The sequence below is a fragment of the Labrus mixtus genome, chromosome 15 (assembly GCF_963584025.1).
Source record: "Labrus mixtus chromosome 15, fLabMix1.1, whole genome shotgun sequence".
Taxonomy (NCBI): Eukaryota; Metazoa; Chordata; class Actinopteri; order Labriformes; family Labridae; genus Labrus; species Labrus mixtus.
Window position 1 is genome coordinate 25,442,049 of NC_083626.1, and position 17,745 is coordinate 25,459,793.

Below are 17,745 nucleotides of genomic sequence, written 5' to 3' on the forward strand. Positions count from 1 at the left end.
ATGCACAGCCTGCAGGCAACCCGAGGCTGTGCTTCTTCCTGCTGTAGGAATCAGAAGAAAATGTTGCTGCGTGTCTCACATTAGTGCTTCCAACACAAACATCGAAAGTGACTTTTCTATTCTTGTATTTAGATTGTTTGACTTAAACGAAGCGATTAATTCAAACATAAACACTCCTTTGTAGAAAAAGGTTCACAATGAATATGCCCCTTTCAGCTCTCATGAAGTCAAAACAGATTTTTAGGATTTTTAATGACACATTTCTTGCACTTTTTGCCACCTGTACTCTTTAAACTCATAAATGACACATTTTGAATTTTCTTTTTTCATTTCCTGATAAAACATAAAACTTGTTGATGAATCATCCTGGAACCAGGGCGGTGTGTTCTAAATTTGAATCCAATTTAACTTTTTCTTGGGTATTTATATGACTCCTACAGAACTCACAGGAGCTACAAGCCGGCTGACAGTTATAGGCTGAGCCGTTTTTTTACATGTGCACTCCTGAGAATTTCTAGAAAATTTCCGGTTGACTGAGGTGCAGATTGGCTAGCGGTTAGGTCTTGTCCCATGTATGGAGGATATAGTCCTCTAAGCAGCCGTCCCGGGTACCTGTCTGGCCTGTGGCTGCTTTCCCACCTGTCATTCCCCCCCCTCTCTCTCTCTCTGGTTTCCTATCCACTCTCCTGTCCAATAAAGGCCAAAAAACCCAACCATGAATCTTAAATAAAACATTCTTTAGGCATAGACTCACCCAGAAATCTTCATACTTCTTGTTGTGCACACATGCACCTCACAGCAGGAGAGTATCCCTGTGGGACGGGAGGTATATGGCAGTGGAGTTTCAGGAGGTGAGACACAACGTAAAAACAACAAGGAAGTCGGGCCGGAGAAAGCAACCGAGTCCACTAGACATTTTGCCTTTTTCTCATCGCTACATAAAGACGAACATGCAACTTAAAGCTCCAGTGAGGAGTTTTTAGCTGATTATAAAACAGACCGAAATTAATACTGACGCCTCTTTATGACCTACAAAAGCAAATAAAACCATCAGACATCAACATCTATTATTTTTATATATTTATATTCAGTGCCTGTAATCACTGCAACAGGGTAGGTGTCAGACTAAACCATTAACAACATGAGGAAACATCATATTTTACATTTTTCACAATCAATATTCACAGTGAGTGATACATTCGACGGTCAAAAAGAAACCGGGGGGAGATTATTTTTGTAAGAAAACACAACCTAGATACATGTAAAAGACAGGATCAGCAAAGAGATAAGAGGTGTCCACAGGGGGGCGCCAAAATCAGCACACACTTAAAGTCCCACACAGGAGCTTTAATTACACTACTACTCTTATAAATTAACTTGGTTATGTTACACCATTCATTAGAGTTGAGGCAATTATCAGTCACTGTACAGCTTGAACTGTAAAAGACAACCATTAAGAGTTTTTATGTTGTAAAATTAGAATCAGACGACACAGAATATCAGCCTGTTTACACAATAAAACCCAGAAAAAAAAAAAAAATCTGTTAATAAGACTCCTTTTCCTCTCTCACTCTCTTCCCTCCCATCGTCACACTCACACCTGCCCCCTCCCTGTTCTTGTCTGCATGTTTATCAGCACAAACCCGTCTAAATATGTGCTGTTTATTCAGCTCCTATCGCACACACTATTTATTCATCTGATCCCATTACACCGAGAGCCAGCGTGCATGCCAGATCTCACATTGTTTTCAGCGTCGACTCAGCAGACACTCACGCTGCATTTGATCAGATAAAAGAAGTACGAGATCAATTATTAATAAACAAACCAAGAACTGTTAATTAGCATCAGACTGTTAGCTGGCGCCCTGGCTGCGTTTTGCATGTCGACTTTTTTTTAAAAACACCGTGTTGTTTGCAGAGCCACGCTGACGCAGATGGAGACAGACAGATTGAGCAGGTGGTTGTATTACTGTTGTACTGCGGTTTTGAGTGCTTTCCTCTAGTAATCAACATGATCCTTGTGGGCCAAGAAACAACATCCACTGCATCCAGAGTCCACAGGATGACGCTGTAATGATCCATGTGCTTATTTATAGGAGGGCGGAGTTCGCTACAGGATCCAAAACACATTGACAACAAGATTGTAGCTTGTATTGATTTGTTTTTGATTGTGTTATTTGGAGAAATACCAGCTTAACGAAGAAGACAGAGAATTAAAGTTTGTGTGGTTTAATTCTGTAACACTAATAGCTCAGATTGGTTGCTCTCTGCACGCCACAACACTTTTTTAATCAGTTAATATTTTAATAACGTCTGATGTGGTGAAGGTCTTCACGCGTTTGATGAGATCATTGATGACGTAAGTATTCAGGTGTTGTAACTGAGTCAAAGTAACACTACAACTTTGCAAACAAAAAGAGTAAGTATCGGGGGTGTAGTTCCTTCTTAAACCCTTTTCACACGTACAGAAATCTCCTGAAAAACTCCGGAGATTTGGCTACCCGGAGGTTCTTTAGGCTATATGTGAACGCAAACAGCCGCATTTTTCGCGCGGACTTTACCCGGAGTTTATCCGACCAGACCCCTAGATTTTTATCCGCAAAAAATCCGAGTGAGCTGATGTCTGAACGCGGCCGCATATACTCTGGAGATTTCAATTTCAGCCAATACAAAGAGAATGACGTTTATATAGTGACTGCCCCCGACCATTACGATCTCTGTGCACGTAATTAAACGTCTGCATTCTGTTTTCTGTCCGTCAGTATGTTGTTCTCCTCTCTGTTGTGGATGTTGTCATTCCATTGGATTACACATAGCATTGATATAAAGGCAAATATTCTCATTATAACGTCGTGTAGCGGACTCTGTTGCTTTGGCCGCTACTTCCGCGTTGTTTATTTACGTCACGTCTTACCTCGGGAAATCCCCCGCCCCCCCCGCCCTCCCCTCTGACAGGGAAAGTCCCCCGCTGTGAGGAGCATATGTGAACGGCTAGTTCAGGAGAATCTCCGGAGAAGTCCTCCTGTAAATATCTAGATATTATCCGGAGTGCATATGTGAAAACGGCTTTATAGTGTTTACAGCTCTTCCAGGCAGGCCGGCCCACAGACATGTCCGGGCCCCTGAAGCGTCCGGTGAACGGAGCCTTCCTAAATCTGATATACTCAAGTCAACAGATTCCTCTGCTCTCATTAACAAGCTCCCTCTCCACATTTAAACACAAACATGTCAGGACAGAAATCCACCTGCCAGCGCTCTTTTTATTCCAACATCAGTCATTTTTTCAGCCCCTTTGTATCACAGGTCATGCTGGGCACGGTTTCACTCCTAACAGTATTGAGGTTTTGCCCACCCTACAATTCTACAATTCTACAATTCTACAATTCACTTAGCAGACTCTTTTATCCAAAGTGACGTACATCAGAGAGTAAGAACAACACAAGCAAGGATCTAGAAAAAAGGGAAGAATGTCAGTAAGAGCAAACGATCAGCTTTGAGTCTGATTGGACACACAGGTGCTGACAGGAAGTGACCAGAGGCAAAGCACAACATTGAGGGCAGTTCTTGAGAGCTCTAATCAGTATAGAAACCATCTTATAAGTCGTCGTTATCAAACAAAAACCATCGTCATTACCATCATCAATATGGAGACCATCATCATTAAGTTAAGTTACCCACAATCCAAATCAGAATTTCTTTGGAGGGGAGGTAACTAGCAACTTGAGAAGCAAGAGTTTAGAGATGTACTGATACCAATATCACTATCAGGTATTGGGCCGATACCAAGCTAAAGCACTCTTGTTTGTACTCGGCAATACAACTGCAGCCGGTACAAACATACAGCTTGATGTTAGCCTCTCTATATTTTCATTTCATTTCATTTCAAACCTTTATTTATTCTCGAAAAGACTCTGAGGTTTCCCTCATTTCCAATGCCCATCGAGATTACAAGCACAGTAAAACAAGCAAAAACACAACAAACACTCAAAAACCACTGAGATCATTTAAAACAGTTACAATTTGAAACAAAGTTGTTTGAAATCAAATTCCTAAACTCTGGACGAGAGGGAAGAACTCCGATCCTCAGAGTTTGCTGGAGGGCGTTCCACGAATTTGGGGCATCAAAATAAAATGCTGATTTACCGAGTTCAGTAAAAGCTCGAGGGACTTTAAGAACGAGCCAATCAGAAGAACGGGCCATGTAGGCACCTGTATTCTGTATGAGTAGAAAGGCGCAGTATGGCCCATGTCATTTGGCAGTTTTTTTTAGATATTTTAACAAAAAGAAGGATGTCAGAAGAAGAGCAGACTGCAAACTAGTGAAGATAAGCAGTGGGTAGCCAAAAACCCATTTCAAAATACCCCTTAAGTTAAAGTACCAGAGAAATACGTACGAGTGGGCTGATGTTATTGGTCGTATTAGTTAGTTTACACTGATGCTTCAATGCATGAGCTTCACTGTTGTATCTGCACAGTGGAGTAGGTTTTTAACTGAGTGTATAACAGCTGTTTGTTTGAAAGGGTTGTGATTCATGCAGCAAATAAATAAATATTCAAATCTGCTTCTAACTCCCAGTAGTCTCATTTAATGGAGCGCTGTTTGGAAAATGAACAAAGACCTTGAACAGAGATGGCTCTAAAGGTCAGAATAATGCTTAACTAGTAATAATGAAAAATAATGCTAAACTAATAATAATGGAAATTCATCACAGAGGTGGTAGAGACTGAGATAATTCAGTTCAAGCTGGACCAGTGAGAGTAAAGCTTTTCTTAAAAGCACAAAAAAAGGAGAGAATGAAAACAAGTTTTGGTTTCTGCATAATGCACATACAACCCCAAAACAACTTTCAAATTAGCCGTGCTGCAAGACAGAAGAGAAGATAAAGTTCTGCTGCACAAATTTGCATTTTTGTTGTCAATTTTCAGACTTAAGATATATAACCTCTCCAGGCTGAAAACAATTATTGAAGATGACAGCAATGAGGCAGTTTAAAGGGTAACATTCCTGTTTTTTATTGAGGTTCACATCATGCCAAACACAGCCATCCCGACTTCATGTAAAATCCTCTTCAAAGTTAATAAAGAGGTTTAAAAAATCATTGTACTGGATTATAAAATACATCTTTTTCCATCTGCAGTGTGGCGCAGTGGAACTTTAATTTAGTACAAAAGTTCAAGTTACAAGATGTCAAGTACAGTACTTCAGAAAGTATCTCAGTATCTCCTCCACTGGGTGAGCTCCGTTGTGGTTTTGTACGATCAAAGTGCATTTCTGTGTCCGAGTAATATGGTTATTTACCTTGAGAGCCCTCGGTGCACGCTGCCTATTTAATGACTGGAAATGTCACACTCCTAATTAAAAGTACACCTGTGGCTTCATGCGCTCAGTGGGATCACTCTCCTTCTCCAAACTCTAATTTGCCTGGGCAGTGCCCGGTTTGTCTGAGTGCCAATCAGCAGAGGCCTGAAATGCACTTTTTTTTTTCTGTGTGTGTCTGAAGCCAATCCCTCACTCTTGAGGACACTAGCAGCAGCGCTCGACATTATTTGGATGTTTGATGTTGTGGCTCCTCGTTTGGAAATGTGACACGAACGTCTCTGTTGGTCCTGGTGAAGGGAATTACTGTCTCCAAGCTTTAATGTCAAGGATTTAGAGACGTGCTGATTACAGCTTTGTATCTCCAAAATGCTTCTCAATTACCATGATTATTTTATTCACTTTGACAATCAGGTTGATGATACCATTGAGTAAGAGAACAATTAGGCTCAGATTCTGAGAGTGAACTTTTACAGACAGTTAAAGGGATAGTTTGAGGACAGTTCAGTTCAGATTGAGAGTCAAGCTGTAAGCTAAGATGTATTCTTGTGTGATCATCTACAGCTTAGCTTCGATATGACAGAACCACTGACCATATACCGACACCTAAACCGTCGCTGCTACTCCTCCAAATATAACTACGTTTTGCAGCAAGGCCGTCTGTAACCGCTTATACTGGTTAGCTCGTTATTATTCAACTGAAACTGGAGGCAGTGTAGTCGATGCTAATGTGTATCTACTCCTACAGCCTGTTTGCTGTCACTTAAAGCTAATTTCAGTAACTGTTGCCAACATTTATGAGCTCCAACTCCCACATGATCTACTCAGTGATGTTTGAACAACACCAAAAAGTTGCAAAAAGGAAGCTCACCTTTGTGTTACTGCCCACGTTGACAGGCTATCATCAAAGATGTCATAGCCTCCTGGAGACAGCTGCTAACTCTCGTGTAGCCACCAGTTAGCAATAAATGGAGTCCAACCTTTGTTTACTGTCATAGAGCAACTTGAGAAGCAAGAGTGCAGAGATGTACTGATACCAATACCACTATCTTTGGGCCGATACAAAACTAAAGAACTCTTTTTTTGTACTCATGAAACATCGGCAATACAACTGCACCCGGTACAAATATACAGCATGATGTTAGCCTCTCTATATGAGAAGGTAGGCGCAGTATGACCCATGTTATTGACAGTTTTGTTTTTAGGAAATTTAACATAAACAAGGATGTCACAGGAATAAAGTAAACTGCCAATTTCAAATCTGTTTCAACGTTTTAAAAATCTGTGAGTTTATAAATTTGTTGGCATAGATTATAACTCTTGCGCACAGATTTGTAATCCGTGGGAATGGATTTACAAAGAGCTTTTTAAAAAAAATTTCTCACCCGAGCCTCGCTGGGCTCCAGACAAAAAGCTCACTGACTTATTTTGATACGCACACAAAAAGACAATTTGTAAAAAATGGGATAAAATAGAAGTTAGTGATAGCGATAATAAAAGACATGTCGATTTTGCGACTTTTGCGAAAAGACCACGCTTGCTGTTTCAGTCAGTTTCCATTCTTTATGCTAAGCTAACGGCTAACCTCTCCACGTTGCAGATTAAAATTTTACCAGGCAGTGGTTTTCTTTCTTCTCATCCAACATTTGACAAGAAGACTAATAAAAAGTGAAGAAGACATTTTTAAAAGAGGAGTCTGCCTACATGACATGACAGAAGAGCTCAGTTGAAATTTAGAAATCTTTCCTGGGCCATAACTCGCAGGGCAGAAGAACAAGGCTCCAAAAGTTTCGACCTGAAGTTGACAACCTCTCAGTTTTAATATAAGTACCTCATATAGTGTATAGAGGTTTGGTTTTGGGGACAGCTGATGTGGAGGTGAACCGGTAGCTTGAGAGTTGCCGGTTCACCTCCACCTGTGAGCACCTCAACCTCTTCACATTCCTCCACAATAACTCCCTGTGTTTATGTTTCTGTGTGTGAACGTTACTGCACGGGCTGAAAGGATACATTTCAATTAAGCGATAAATAAAGTGGTTCTTCTATTTTTCTTAAGAAATGCGGTGGGATGTGACACTTTCAGATCAGTGCCTCAGTGGGTCTGATTGGCACCAACAACTCAAATGTGTTTTTGCGAAACTCACCCTGTATTTCACAGACATGTCTTCAATTCCTGGCTTCTAATGAAGGCTTCTCACAGCTCCTGATTTATGCAGAGACATTTCCTGTAAAGCAAAAAAAATCACATCAGCGTTCACTTGATAGAATGCAAATTTGTGCATCTCCCTCAGGCATATGGGGAAAGTAATTAAGCAAAGGACCCTTTGTCTTCGCGATGCTTTTTTTTTTTAGTCATTTCATGGCAGGATGAGAAGACGATCTGTCAAGAGAAAAGCTTTCATGTACTATTGCATGTTTTTGACTTTTTTCTAATCTATTGTTCTTCCAGACATTTTCCTCAAAAGTTTCCCGGTGCAGCCGGGAGAGCTGAAGGACAAACTGTTCATCGTTAACGAGGAAGACGGAGGCCTGTCTGATGAGCACATCACCTCTCTGAGGAGGTACGACTTTGTGCCAAAAGCAGCTGATTTGTATTCACTCCTAATAGTGTCACAACTGAAGCTGAGAGGTGAATGACTTTGTGTGCCATGGGCGGTTGATGTGTGTTTCTGTTGGCAGGCATATCATCTCTGGTAACAAGCAAACAGGAGAGCAAAAAAAAAAAAACACTTTAGTATTAGACTGCATGTTACTGAAAGGAAGAAGAGAGCTCCAGGGCTGGAAATGAAGCCAACGTAGAATAGCAAAAGCTGCATTTCCCTCTGTGGCCACTTGAAGCTGGCTCCTTTCTCAAAATGATGAAGAATTAAAGAAGCCTGGTACAAAACACTTTTGGTCTCTTAGCTCATTGCTATAGGCTTAGAGTTATGTTACGAGTAGTAATTAGGGACATCCCGTTTTTGATGAACGGCTCGATGCTGCTACCTCACTTCAGCTAATTCATTCACTAAACACGTTTATGTGTTTGAGTTGTTTGTGTCTTTTGGGGATCATTAAAAATAAATAAATACTGGACTAATATTATGGCTTGTTGTGCACTTAATTATACTCAAAGAGCGTTTAACAAGTCAATCATTTGAAGCCCTTATGGACATTCATAAATACATTTATATTTACTCAATTTTCCCGTGATATAGAGAAATGTCTGGTTGTTTTCACGAGATCTCGCCTTACTTATGTCGTTATCTCAAGATAATGAGTTTATTTCTCAAGCTCTCAAGACACAGCCTGGAATAAACTCATTATCACAGCAAAAAACAGCATTGTAATCCCCAAAAACAAGTTGAGATCTCAAGAGAAGAAAATACTTTATAATCAAAACAGATGAGCAATAAAGACATTTACCCCCCATACAGTGTGTGCTCGAAAAGATGTGAGCTATTCAGAGCCAAACTCTTTTAAAACAAGGCTGTAAACATGGTTAATCCTGCTGTCAAAATCTGCATTTTAATATGGGTATTAAAGGGACCTGCAGGGTTAGGGGATTAGCAGCCTGCCTCAAGTGGACACTCCAGGAACTGCGGTGTTTACGATTCCTCATTGGCTTCATTTTTCAACACCGAAAGTTGCTGTTTGGCTTTAACCTGTTTAAACTCTTTCTTCCAGAATCATGTTGGTTGACTAGCTGATTTGCAAGATATTGAACTAGCCACAGGCACAGACTACGTTTTAATCACACCGCGTTCGCTAACCCATAAGCAGCCCGCAACTTGAGTCCTCAAAAGTTGCAGTTGACCTACCAGCAGGTGATGTCACAGAGGATAAGTCCATTATTTATACGGTCTTATGTGAGAAAACAGTTTGAACACACGTTTTGCACTCCAGGCCTTCCCAGAGTTTTAATACTAAAGAGCAGATGCCAGAACCTTTTACCAGAGCAGCTTCACTAATAAAAGTTTTATCTCTGGTTTATTTGCGGAGATGGAAACTATTGACATGCCCTCAGGAATATATGACTGGAAGTGGGTGAAATGCTTCCTGAATCGTACCTGTAGTTTACTCAGCTGCTCGGGATGCTGACCTCCTGGAAGGCGAGTGATCTAATGTACTGTGTGGAGGGTTTTTTATTTATTCTAAGAAAAACGTAATATATATTTTAATGGGCTGTGGCGTAGGCCCGAGGAATACAATCTTGAAGGAACCACTCCCTGCTGGTGCTGCAATATTAATGACCGGTGCTCCTCTAGTGGCACATAGAGCGGCTCATGAAAAAGTGAATGTGCCTTCAGTCAGAGGAGGTCCACTTTAAGACAAGCGGGGTTCAAATTCAGTACAATCGAGTAAATGGCTGTTTCCATCAGCATCTCGCGGCTTATAGGAGCTGACAAAGAGCATCAGCACTACTTGGCTTTTAATCACTTAACTTTCTCTCGACTGCTGGAAATCAATGTAATAGCACATGTCTACTGGTGGAGGGGGCGCTAAAGAATATGATGACATGAAGAGGCAAAGGTCAAAATGAGAGTGCGTCTGATAGTCTATCTGTTCATATGTTCTCTTTTTTATGTGTTTTTCTTTTTTTTTGTGTTGGAGAAAAAAAAAATCACAGATGTTTTGCGTATGGACTCATTCACGTTCATTAAAATTTGATCAAACAAACTTAGCTTTGACCGAAGACAGTATATAAAGATGGACAGCACTCCTCAACCTCCTTCCATCGTAAACAGGTGAAGCCAAAATTAGCACATGACGGGTGTAAGCTAATGCAAATTTTGGAGCCAGGGTCTCTGCAGTAGGGATCATCTGGAAGAGACGTGATGATGTCACTATGCTTCTGCTAACAGAAACACACTTAACTGGGGCGACGGGTGGCCTGGTGGTAATATCGCACACCCCATATATCTATCAGGGGTGGATAAAGAGGTTTGAAATCTGCAATATGTCCCTTTAAAGTGTTAAAAACATCACACATTTGCACAAAAAACAGTGATATTCTTCTGTTCATTTTCCTCATTAAGGTATGTCCCTACCATGGATGATGTGGAAAAATACAAATCCCACAAAGGACCTGTATCAGAGCTGCATATTGTGGACCGGTTCATGATGGAGGTACAGTTTTCAGTTCCTCGTATAAACCTTCATTATAACTAACAGATTTAAAATTGTGATTTCCTCCGGGATTTGGATCTAACACCATGACCCGAGCCAGCGTCTCCACGTGATGCACTTTCTTTAGGAGGGCTTGTCGAGTCTCTCGTGCACCTGCCACCTCGTTCACACACTCGTGACAAGCTCTATGCATTCATCTGGTTATCACCTTACCGCATGGCTGGCAGTCATCATGTGTGCTCTGCTACAAACTGCAGGAGGGGGGGGGGAACTGATGAAATGCATTGCAGGCGTATTTGACTCCAGACATAAGAGGTTTAACATGCAAGAGACATCCTCAGGTCCTTCTGGGGGCACACGTTTCAGTGGTAGACTACAGTCAGCCTGAATGCTTCTAAATAGATAATCATCACATAATAACTCCTCTTAATGGATGCCAACTAATGCAGGTATTTAAGCATCGCACTTAATAGAAAGTGAAATGGCATCAGCTGAACATCCTGGGATTAGAGGTGATTGCTGACTGCTTTCCATGTTTTTTTTTTTCAAAATATAATGTTCTGCAATTTTCACATATTCGACTCATCCTGCCCCCTTAAAGCTGTTAATTTATAAATAAAAAAGGAAAAAGGAAAATGCTGACACACACGTTATGAATCATCCTAGTTTCACATTTTGAAACATCGTTATGGCTTGGAGTTAATTGTTTCCTCCATGTGATGCTTTTCTCCATCATGTTACCAGCATGTGTTTTTAACCCAAGGCTAAGGGGGATGGGAGGGGTGGAAGTTGGTCTTACAGACTAATGGGCCTCATTCACCAACTGTTCTTAATATGTTTTTTACGCAGTTTTCAAGAAGCTTTTAACATCCCCAACCAGAAGTTTTCCTCTCTTGGATTTGTTTGTACAGTAGCTTACAGCAAAACCTCTGTGATTACAGTGTGTGCACACCACCACATTGTCTCATGCCCTTATATGGGCATTGAAAGAGCGTTTCTCTATGCTCATTGGGGAAAACATGAACGAGCTTCGAAGTTTACAAGGACATGACATTCATCAATTTCTGAACACAGGTGGGGAAAACTCTGCTGTTTGATAACAGCTTCAAGAATCGGCCTTAAGGCTTTTCTCCGGATCTTCTTAAGAACAAATCTAAGAAGAATCCTCGGAAGATATAGAGGAATGAGGCCGATTTCCGTCTGCGCTTGTTTTTCTTTAAATCAGAAAAAATGTTCTGATGTTCCGTCACATAGTTCAGGATGATTTCTTTTAATTTAGGATGTCTATAGTGGACACAAGAGTGTTATCTGCAAACTATTTATCCACCTATAAAGAGACTTATCGACATATTAGCCTTGAAGCGCTGACCTTTCCCCGAAGATGAAACAAATCCTAATCATGCTTTGCACTACACTGCAAATAGGTTGTTGCATGTTCCTAAATCATGTTTGTATGCTTCACTTGGAGATTAAACCCTGCGCCTTGCCAAAGAACAAATCCTACGAGAGAGAATTCCTTTTTTACTCTTCCAATTTGGTGAAGACGAGAGTTTGAGTTATGGATCTGAGACAAAGTCGGCAAACTACCTGAGAGTGTGCTTGCTGACTAATGTTAGAACAAGTTAATTCCAGGAGGATTTTAATATTCCCAGCGCTGCCTTGGCAGAGAGTCGATGTGATATGTTAACACATGTGCCAGAAAAATGTGACAAGACGAGGAGCAGGGAAGGAGGAAGACACATTCTGAGCGCACCCCCAAAGAAACAAACAAAATGACTATATGTTCTTTATTTCTTACACTTATCCTAATATCTTTCCCGACCCATCTTTCAGACTATCTGCCCTTTGGCTTCTAGGAGACAGTACCTGAGCGTGTGCGGGACTGTCTGACAATGTGGAGTGATTTATTAGAGGTTAGCACAGACTCAAAGGTCGACTAGGCAGCTCAGCCAATCGTTTCAGGGTGTCAAGCCTTCAGTTTCTCTATTAAATCAGCCTGTCGACAGGCCTGCAGCACTCCTATTTCGCCTGAGGTAATCTCAACACAGAACTTGAGCCTGTGAGAAAGAGCCGCAGCAATCTAACAACTTTACCACCAGTCTTATCACATAAATCTATACAATCACTCGGAAATAGGCGATTTGATGTGATTATTACGTTCTCTCTTTATGTAAAGGGCTAAATAGACTTACATCTTTTCCCCTTCTGTTACAGATGTGCAACATCCCCCATCTGAGCACACAACTGGACCTGCTGCTGACTCTGAGAGAGCTGCCCAACAGCATGAACGACCTGCAGCCTGTGAGTAGATACGATCTCTTGTGGAGTCAAATGTATGGAAGGGGATCAAGGTAGTATGTAGAAAATGTATTTGAGTGCCTGGTTAAAACTAGGGCTGCACAATTTATCCTACTGTCATAATCATTGTGAAATTAACCTTTGAAAAGATCACAAGGAATGCAAAAAAGTGTTTTTTTGTACACACACCATGATTTAGCCAAGCTGAAACCGCAGTGTTTAAAAATGAAGCTAATGTGGAATTGCAAAAAACAGCAGTTCCTCGAGGGTCCACTTGAGGCTGACAGCAAAAAAGGATGAATTCATATAATGCATGTGTTTTAAATTAAGAGGGATAAGAGTTATGTTTAGAGGCGTGGCTGAGTTGACTTACAGGCGGACGCATTGTAGCTGTTTGCCAGGAGGCTTAAAGGGGACATATTATGAAAAATCCACTTTTTTGACATATGTTTTTGAACACATAATTGGGCAACCTCAGTGTCTATCGACCCACAAAATGTGAAATAAATCCATCCAGTCCAGTTTCAAATTTGCTCTCCTTGTGACATCACAGTGGGATTCTGGTAAAAAAAACGTACGCTGAGCTCCATTATCACTGATATGAAACTTTCCTCTTATTGTGCAAATAATTTCAAAGAGATGAGATGTATCTCACCATCATGTCATGGAAATAAGTTGTGCGGTGATGTGATAATTGTAAACCCAACTCAAACTTTAATCTTTGAATTCAGACTTTTAAAAAAAATCACATATGGTGTAAAACCTCCTCATATGAATCAACTGTTGAATCAGAAGTCGGGCTGTTTTTAAAGTTTCACACACACTCCTACGAGCTGGAAAAGGGCAAATCGTCAGCCTCCTCATGAAGCACCGGGTGAAACATGAGCATGCAAATGTATTCTGCAAATGCTAATGTTCAGATACATTGTGGTTTTAGACATAAATGAAAAGAACATCCGGGGATAAACTTACATTAACACATGAAAGCTTCTTTTCTTTTTTTTTTTACCCTCCAGTTTGAGCTTTATGTTTGAAGTGCCTGCTGAAGAAGTTTCCGTTCGATTTGCTGGCTTGTTAAGAGCGTCGAAAAACAGAAAGGCATGAGAGCCACTTTCAGACACCTCTCATCGTTCCACGGAGCAGAAAAGATGGATCTTAATCAAATCAAGTTCCATTTTTCCTGTAGGTGGTGTAAAACATAGAAAGGTGTTATCTTTATCAGAGACCCACTTTTGGCGAGTGCTGAGGAGAAATTCATGAATTTGACTTTCAATCAACAAACTTTTAGACTTTCTTTAAAGACAAGCACTTTTTAAATGAATAGAAGTGAAATGAAATAGAATACACACAAAGCACAAGTATGGATTTCATAGAATCTGAGTATACTTCAACAGTAGACAAGGAAGTCACTGAGTTTGTTTTAGACAAAACCTGCGATTGTCAACTGATCCTGACTTAGCTTTAATGTGAGTATAGTGTATTCATACATTGTTATAATCTGAGCATGTCTTGTTTAAATGACCAATATGTAAGAGATCTACTGAATGAAATGATAAAGTGACCTCACTATATCATCAGACTATTAAGGAAACTGATGTTGAAGTGCTGGCTTCTCTGACGACAATGCAGCATCCAGTATGTCCTCTTCCTAAGTTTTGATTTTTGGTCCTTGAATGGTTTGTGTTTGTTTTGACCAGAGAAGGTAGGCGGTTTTAATAAACCCCGACACGGCCGTTGTGGACAGACCTCAGTTTTCCAGGCAAAAAAGCAAACCAACAGGTGATGCAGCGATGGAAGAAGAATTAACGGGTTCAGATATAATGGATTCTACCTGACCTAAAAAGCCTCTGCGTTTTTCTAATACGCTCCAAGAGCAGAAACGTGGTAAGACTAGAATAAATATTGGAGATGCTTTCGAAAAAAACAAATGGAGAGAGGTTAGAACACAGAAAGGTTTACAGACCGATGCAGAGCTGGATAAACACTGAAGCTTCAGTGACCGCAAAATGGCAACCAGTGTACACATTGACTCTAGAGAGGAGGGGGCGGGGGGAGACAGCTCTCTGTAATGTTTTGAATTTGGACTGCAGTACCCATTATAAACACTAGGGGTCATAGTTACATATTGCTCCATTAAGGCTGTGACATTTAGAGGTTGTCAGAATGTTCAATTCCTTGATACATTTCCATGCTATTGCTTTAAATGATGCATTTGAATGATCAATAGAATCAAGTATCAAGGCAAACTATCTACATCTAAACTGAGAAGGTTCAGCAGTTGTCAATTTGTCATATATTTTCTAATAATTGAATTATATACAGTTTCTGTTATTCTAGATTATTGAATGTATAAAGTATGGGTAACTGACTGATATCATAAATAACTCTGGTCATTAAAGGTCTAACTTATAGTCGGAGCCAAACATGTCAGGCTTGTGCAGTGCCAGTATCCTCACATGTCAGGTTGACATTAGTCAGACTAATCGTTAATACTCCTATAGAGGATTTCTGTTTATTGGCATGGGGGACCGCAGGCTGTGAAGATATTGCAGTCAGACAAAAATACCTTCCAGCTCCTCTGTCTTTTCTCTTTCTCTTTTTTTTATGTGATTCTCTGAAGCTTCTGTTCCTTTCAGCATCAGTGCCTCAGTCCTAATCTCTTGTCTGCTGACTGTCTGCGAAGGAAGAGAAACAATGGATAAGAATGATGGCCTTGTAATCCATCGACTGTGACAGCAATTTTTCTTTGTCGAAGACCCAGAGACAAACATATCGCGCACGCTGCTAGATGACTCGACAAGAAAGATTAGCAATTTCATTAAGTTTCAATTTGCTCTACGCTTTTTCTTTCTGATGTTCTTTTTTCTTTTTCTACTGTGTTATAACTTAAAGATATTAAAAAAAAGGTCATTTTTCAATCAAACTTTGGTATTTGGAGGATATCTCTGACAAAGTGTTGCTTCCTCATCTGCAGTCCACAGTGTAGTGTTCGACTGTTCCATAACAGGCGTTCAAACATGGAGAGGTTAGGGTCCTCTCTGAAGCAAGACTACCCTAAATCCTTTGATTCTCTGACAGGACAGACCTTTTTAAAGCCCCAAAACATTTAAGAGGATTTGATCCCCACCTGACAGACTCAGGCTTGAGGAGAGAAAGAGCAGAAATCAACCCCTTCAGGGAGGATTCTCACCTACAATGTGCTTGTTGGTGCAAACTTTCACTGCCAGGGTGACAGGCTGTACTCTGCATCGTCGACCCCGCTCTATCTTTAAACTGTTTGCTGCGCTCCGTGTGAAACCATTTCTAAATATAAATAAGAGAGTCAAAGGCTTGGAACATAATCCAGTGATGCAGAAGACAGGAAGACATCTCCTGAAGATGAGATGTACTGAATGGGAAAATCACAGTACATTCAACATTTGCTCCTTTTTGTAATTTCTATTCAAAATGTACCAGAGGATAGAGCATCTTTATCTCCTGTAGGGCCACAGATTTTGAGAATGAAGCAAAAAAAACCTGATTTAGTCATGTAGCCAAGTCTCTAAAGAGTTTGGGAAATTATCAAGAAACTGTCTAGATTTGTGGTCATATGAAGTTACCTTTCCTGTGTTACTAAGCTTATACTTTAAGCTTGTGGGTTTTAACTGGATGTAAATATCCGGCTTAAAACAAAGAAGCATTTCAAGGTTTTGTGCAAGGTGTTGAAGTCCTTCCGTGTGGCAAATGAGGGCAAGAAATGGACCAAAAAAAAACAAAAAACACAGGCCTCAGAGAGTTTCAGTCATTTGGAAAACTGAAAGTTGGTTGAACTGTGGTAAGCCAGGACACACACCCCCTGCAGCAAACACACACAGACAAGACAACAGCAGCAAGCCAAAGACGGGGTCGTCACAAAACTAACATCATTTTAAAAGTTTTTTCTCATCATCACAAAAAAGAAGTGAATTGTCCAAAAATGAGGAGTTCACTTTTTTTTTCCTCCAAACAGTATTTGACTGGATTACCTGCCTACGGGCCTTCAATTTAAAGATGAGTCATCCAAAATATATTTTTACCAAAAATAATTTGCCATGGCAAGATTAATTAGCACAGAGAGACAGGATTAGAGTTTCCATTTCTTATTAAAAAAATAGTAGTAAGCCACAATATGCTGACAATCAGTTGTCTAATAAAGGCACAGTGTACTTCTTTATTACGTAAACTTCAATAAGAAATGACATCATGGGCTGAACAGTTTCAACAGTTTCATCTTTCGACTGTAGAAATAGCAATGGGCAAAACAGAAGAAGGATTTCTCCTTTATCTTGTAATGGTTTGGATCGGTGACTCGTAATTAATGGTTAATATTTTATGGCGAGCATCTGAGACTACAAGCTAAAAGTGCACAACCACATGCGTCTGGGGTTTCCACAATGTTTTCTACAATTCCACAATGAGTCAAAAGGAAAGTAGGAGCTCTGCAAACATTCCTCCATAGCTGAAGCACCGCTCAAACTAACGTCAAGGATAAAAACAAGGCGCCATCTAGTGACGTCGACGTCGCTCCCCCACTAACTGTCTTAAAGGTGCATTCCACAATTTCAACTGTTACAAATCTTCTCGAGGCTGTCCCAGTGGCAGGTTTTTAAACCTTTAAACAGGATCGTATGGTGAAAGTGTTTTTGCTTGCTGGTTCACACTTTATTTCTAAGAGTTAACTCTTTGTGAATCTTCTCCTCTGTCGCCCCCCGGTGGTGGAATGAACTTCCAAACTCCATGTGATCTGCAGAGTCCCTCTGCACCTTTAAGAAAAAGCTAAAGACCCAGCTCTTTCATGAATACCTACTAACTTAATGATGATGGTCTCCATATTATTGATGATGATGATGGTAATGACGATGGTTTTTGTTTGATAACGACGACTTATAAGATGGTTTCTATACTGATTAGAGCTCTCAAGAACTGCCCTCAATGTTGTGCTTTGCCTCTGGTCACTTCCTGTCAGCACCTGTGTGTCCAATCAGACTCAAAGCTGATCGTTT

The 17,745-nt window shown here is 40.5% G+C and overlaps 1 protein-coding gene across 2 annotated transcripts in view; it reads left to right on the top strand.

The window, feature by feature from the left end:
- The window catches only part of LOC132990052 (uncharacterized), a 377,347-nt gene that overhangs the window by 6,932 nt on the left and 352,670 nt on the right, over positions 1-17,745 (top strand). For both annotated transcript variants that reach the window (XR_009675957.1, XM_061058085.1), the window contains 3 exons: positions 7,767-7,878; positions 10,336-10,426; positions 12,641-12,727. Coding sequence is in view for 1 of the 2 variants with exons in the window: in XM_061058085.1 (XP_060914068.1) it covers positions 7,767-7,878; positions 10,336-10,426; positions 12,641-12,727 (290 nt within the window). In the remaining variant the exon portion in view is untranslated. The remainder of the gene's footprint in view (positions 1-7,766; positions 7,879-10,335; positions 10,427-12,640; positions 12,728-17,745) is intronic.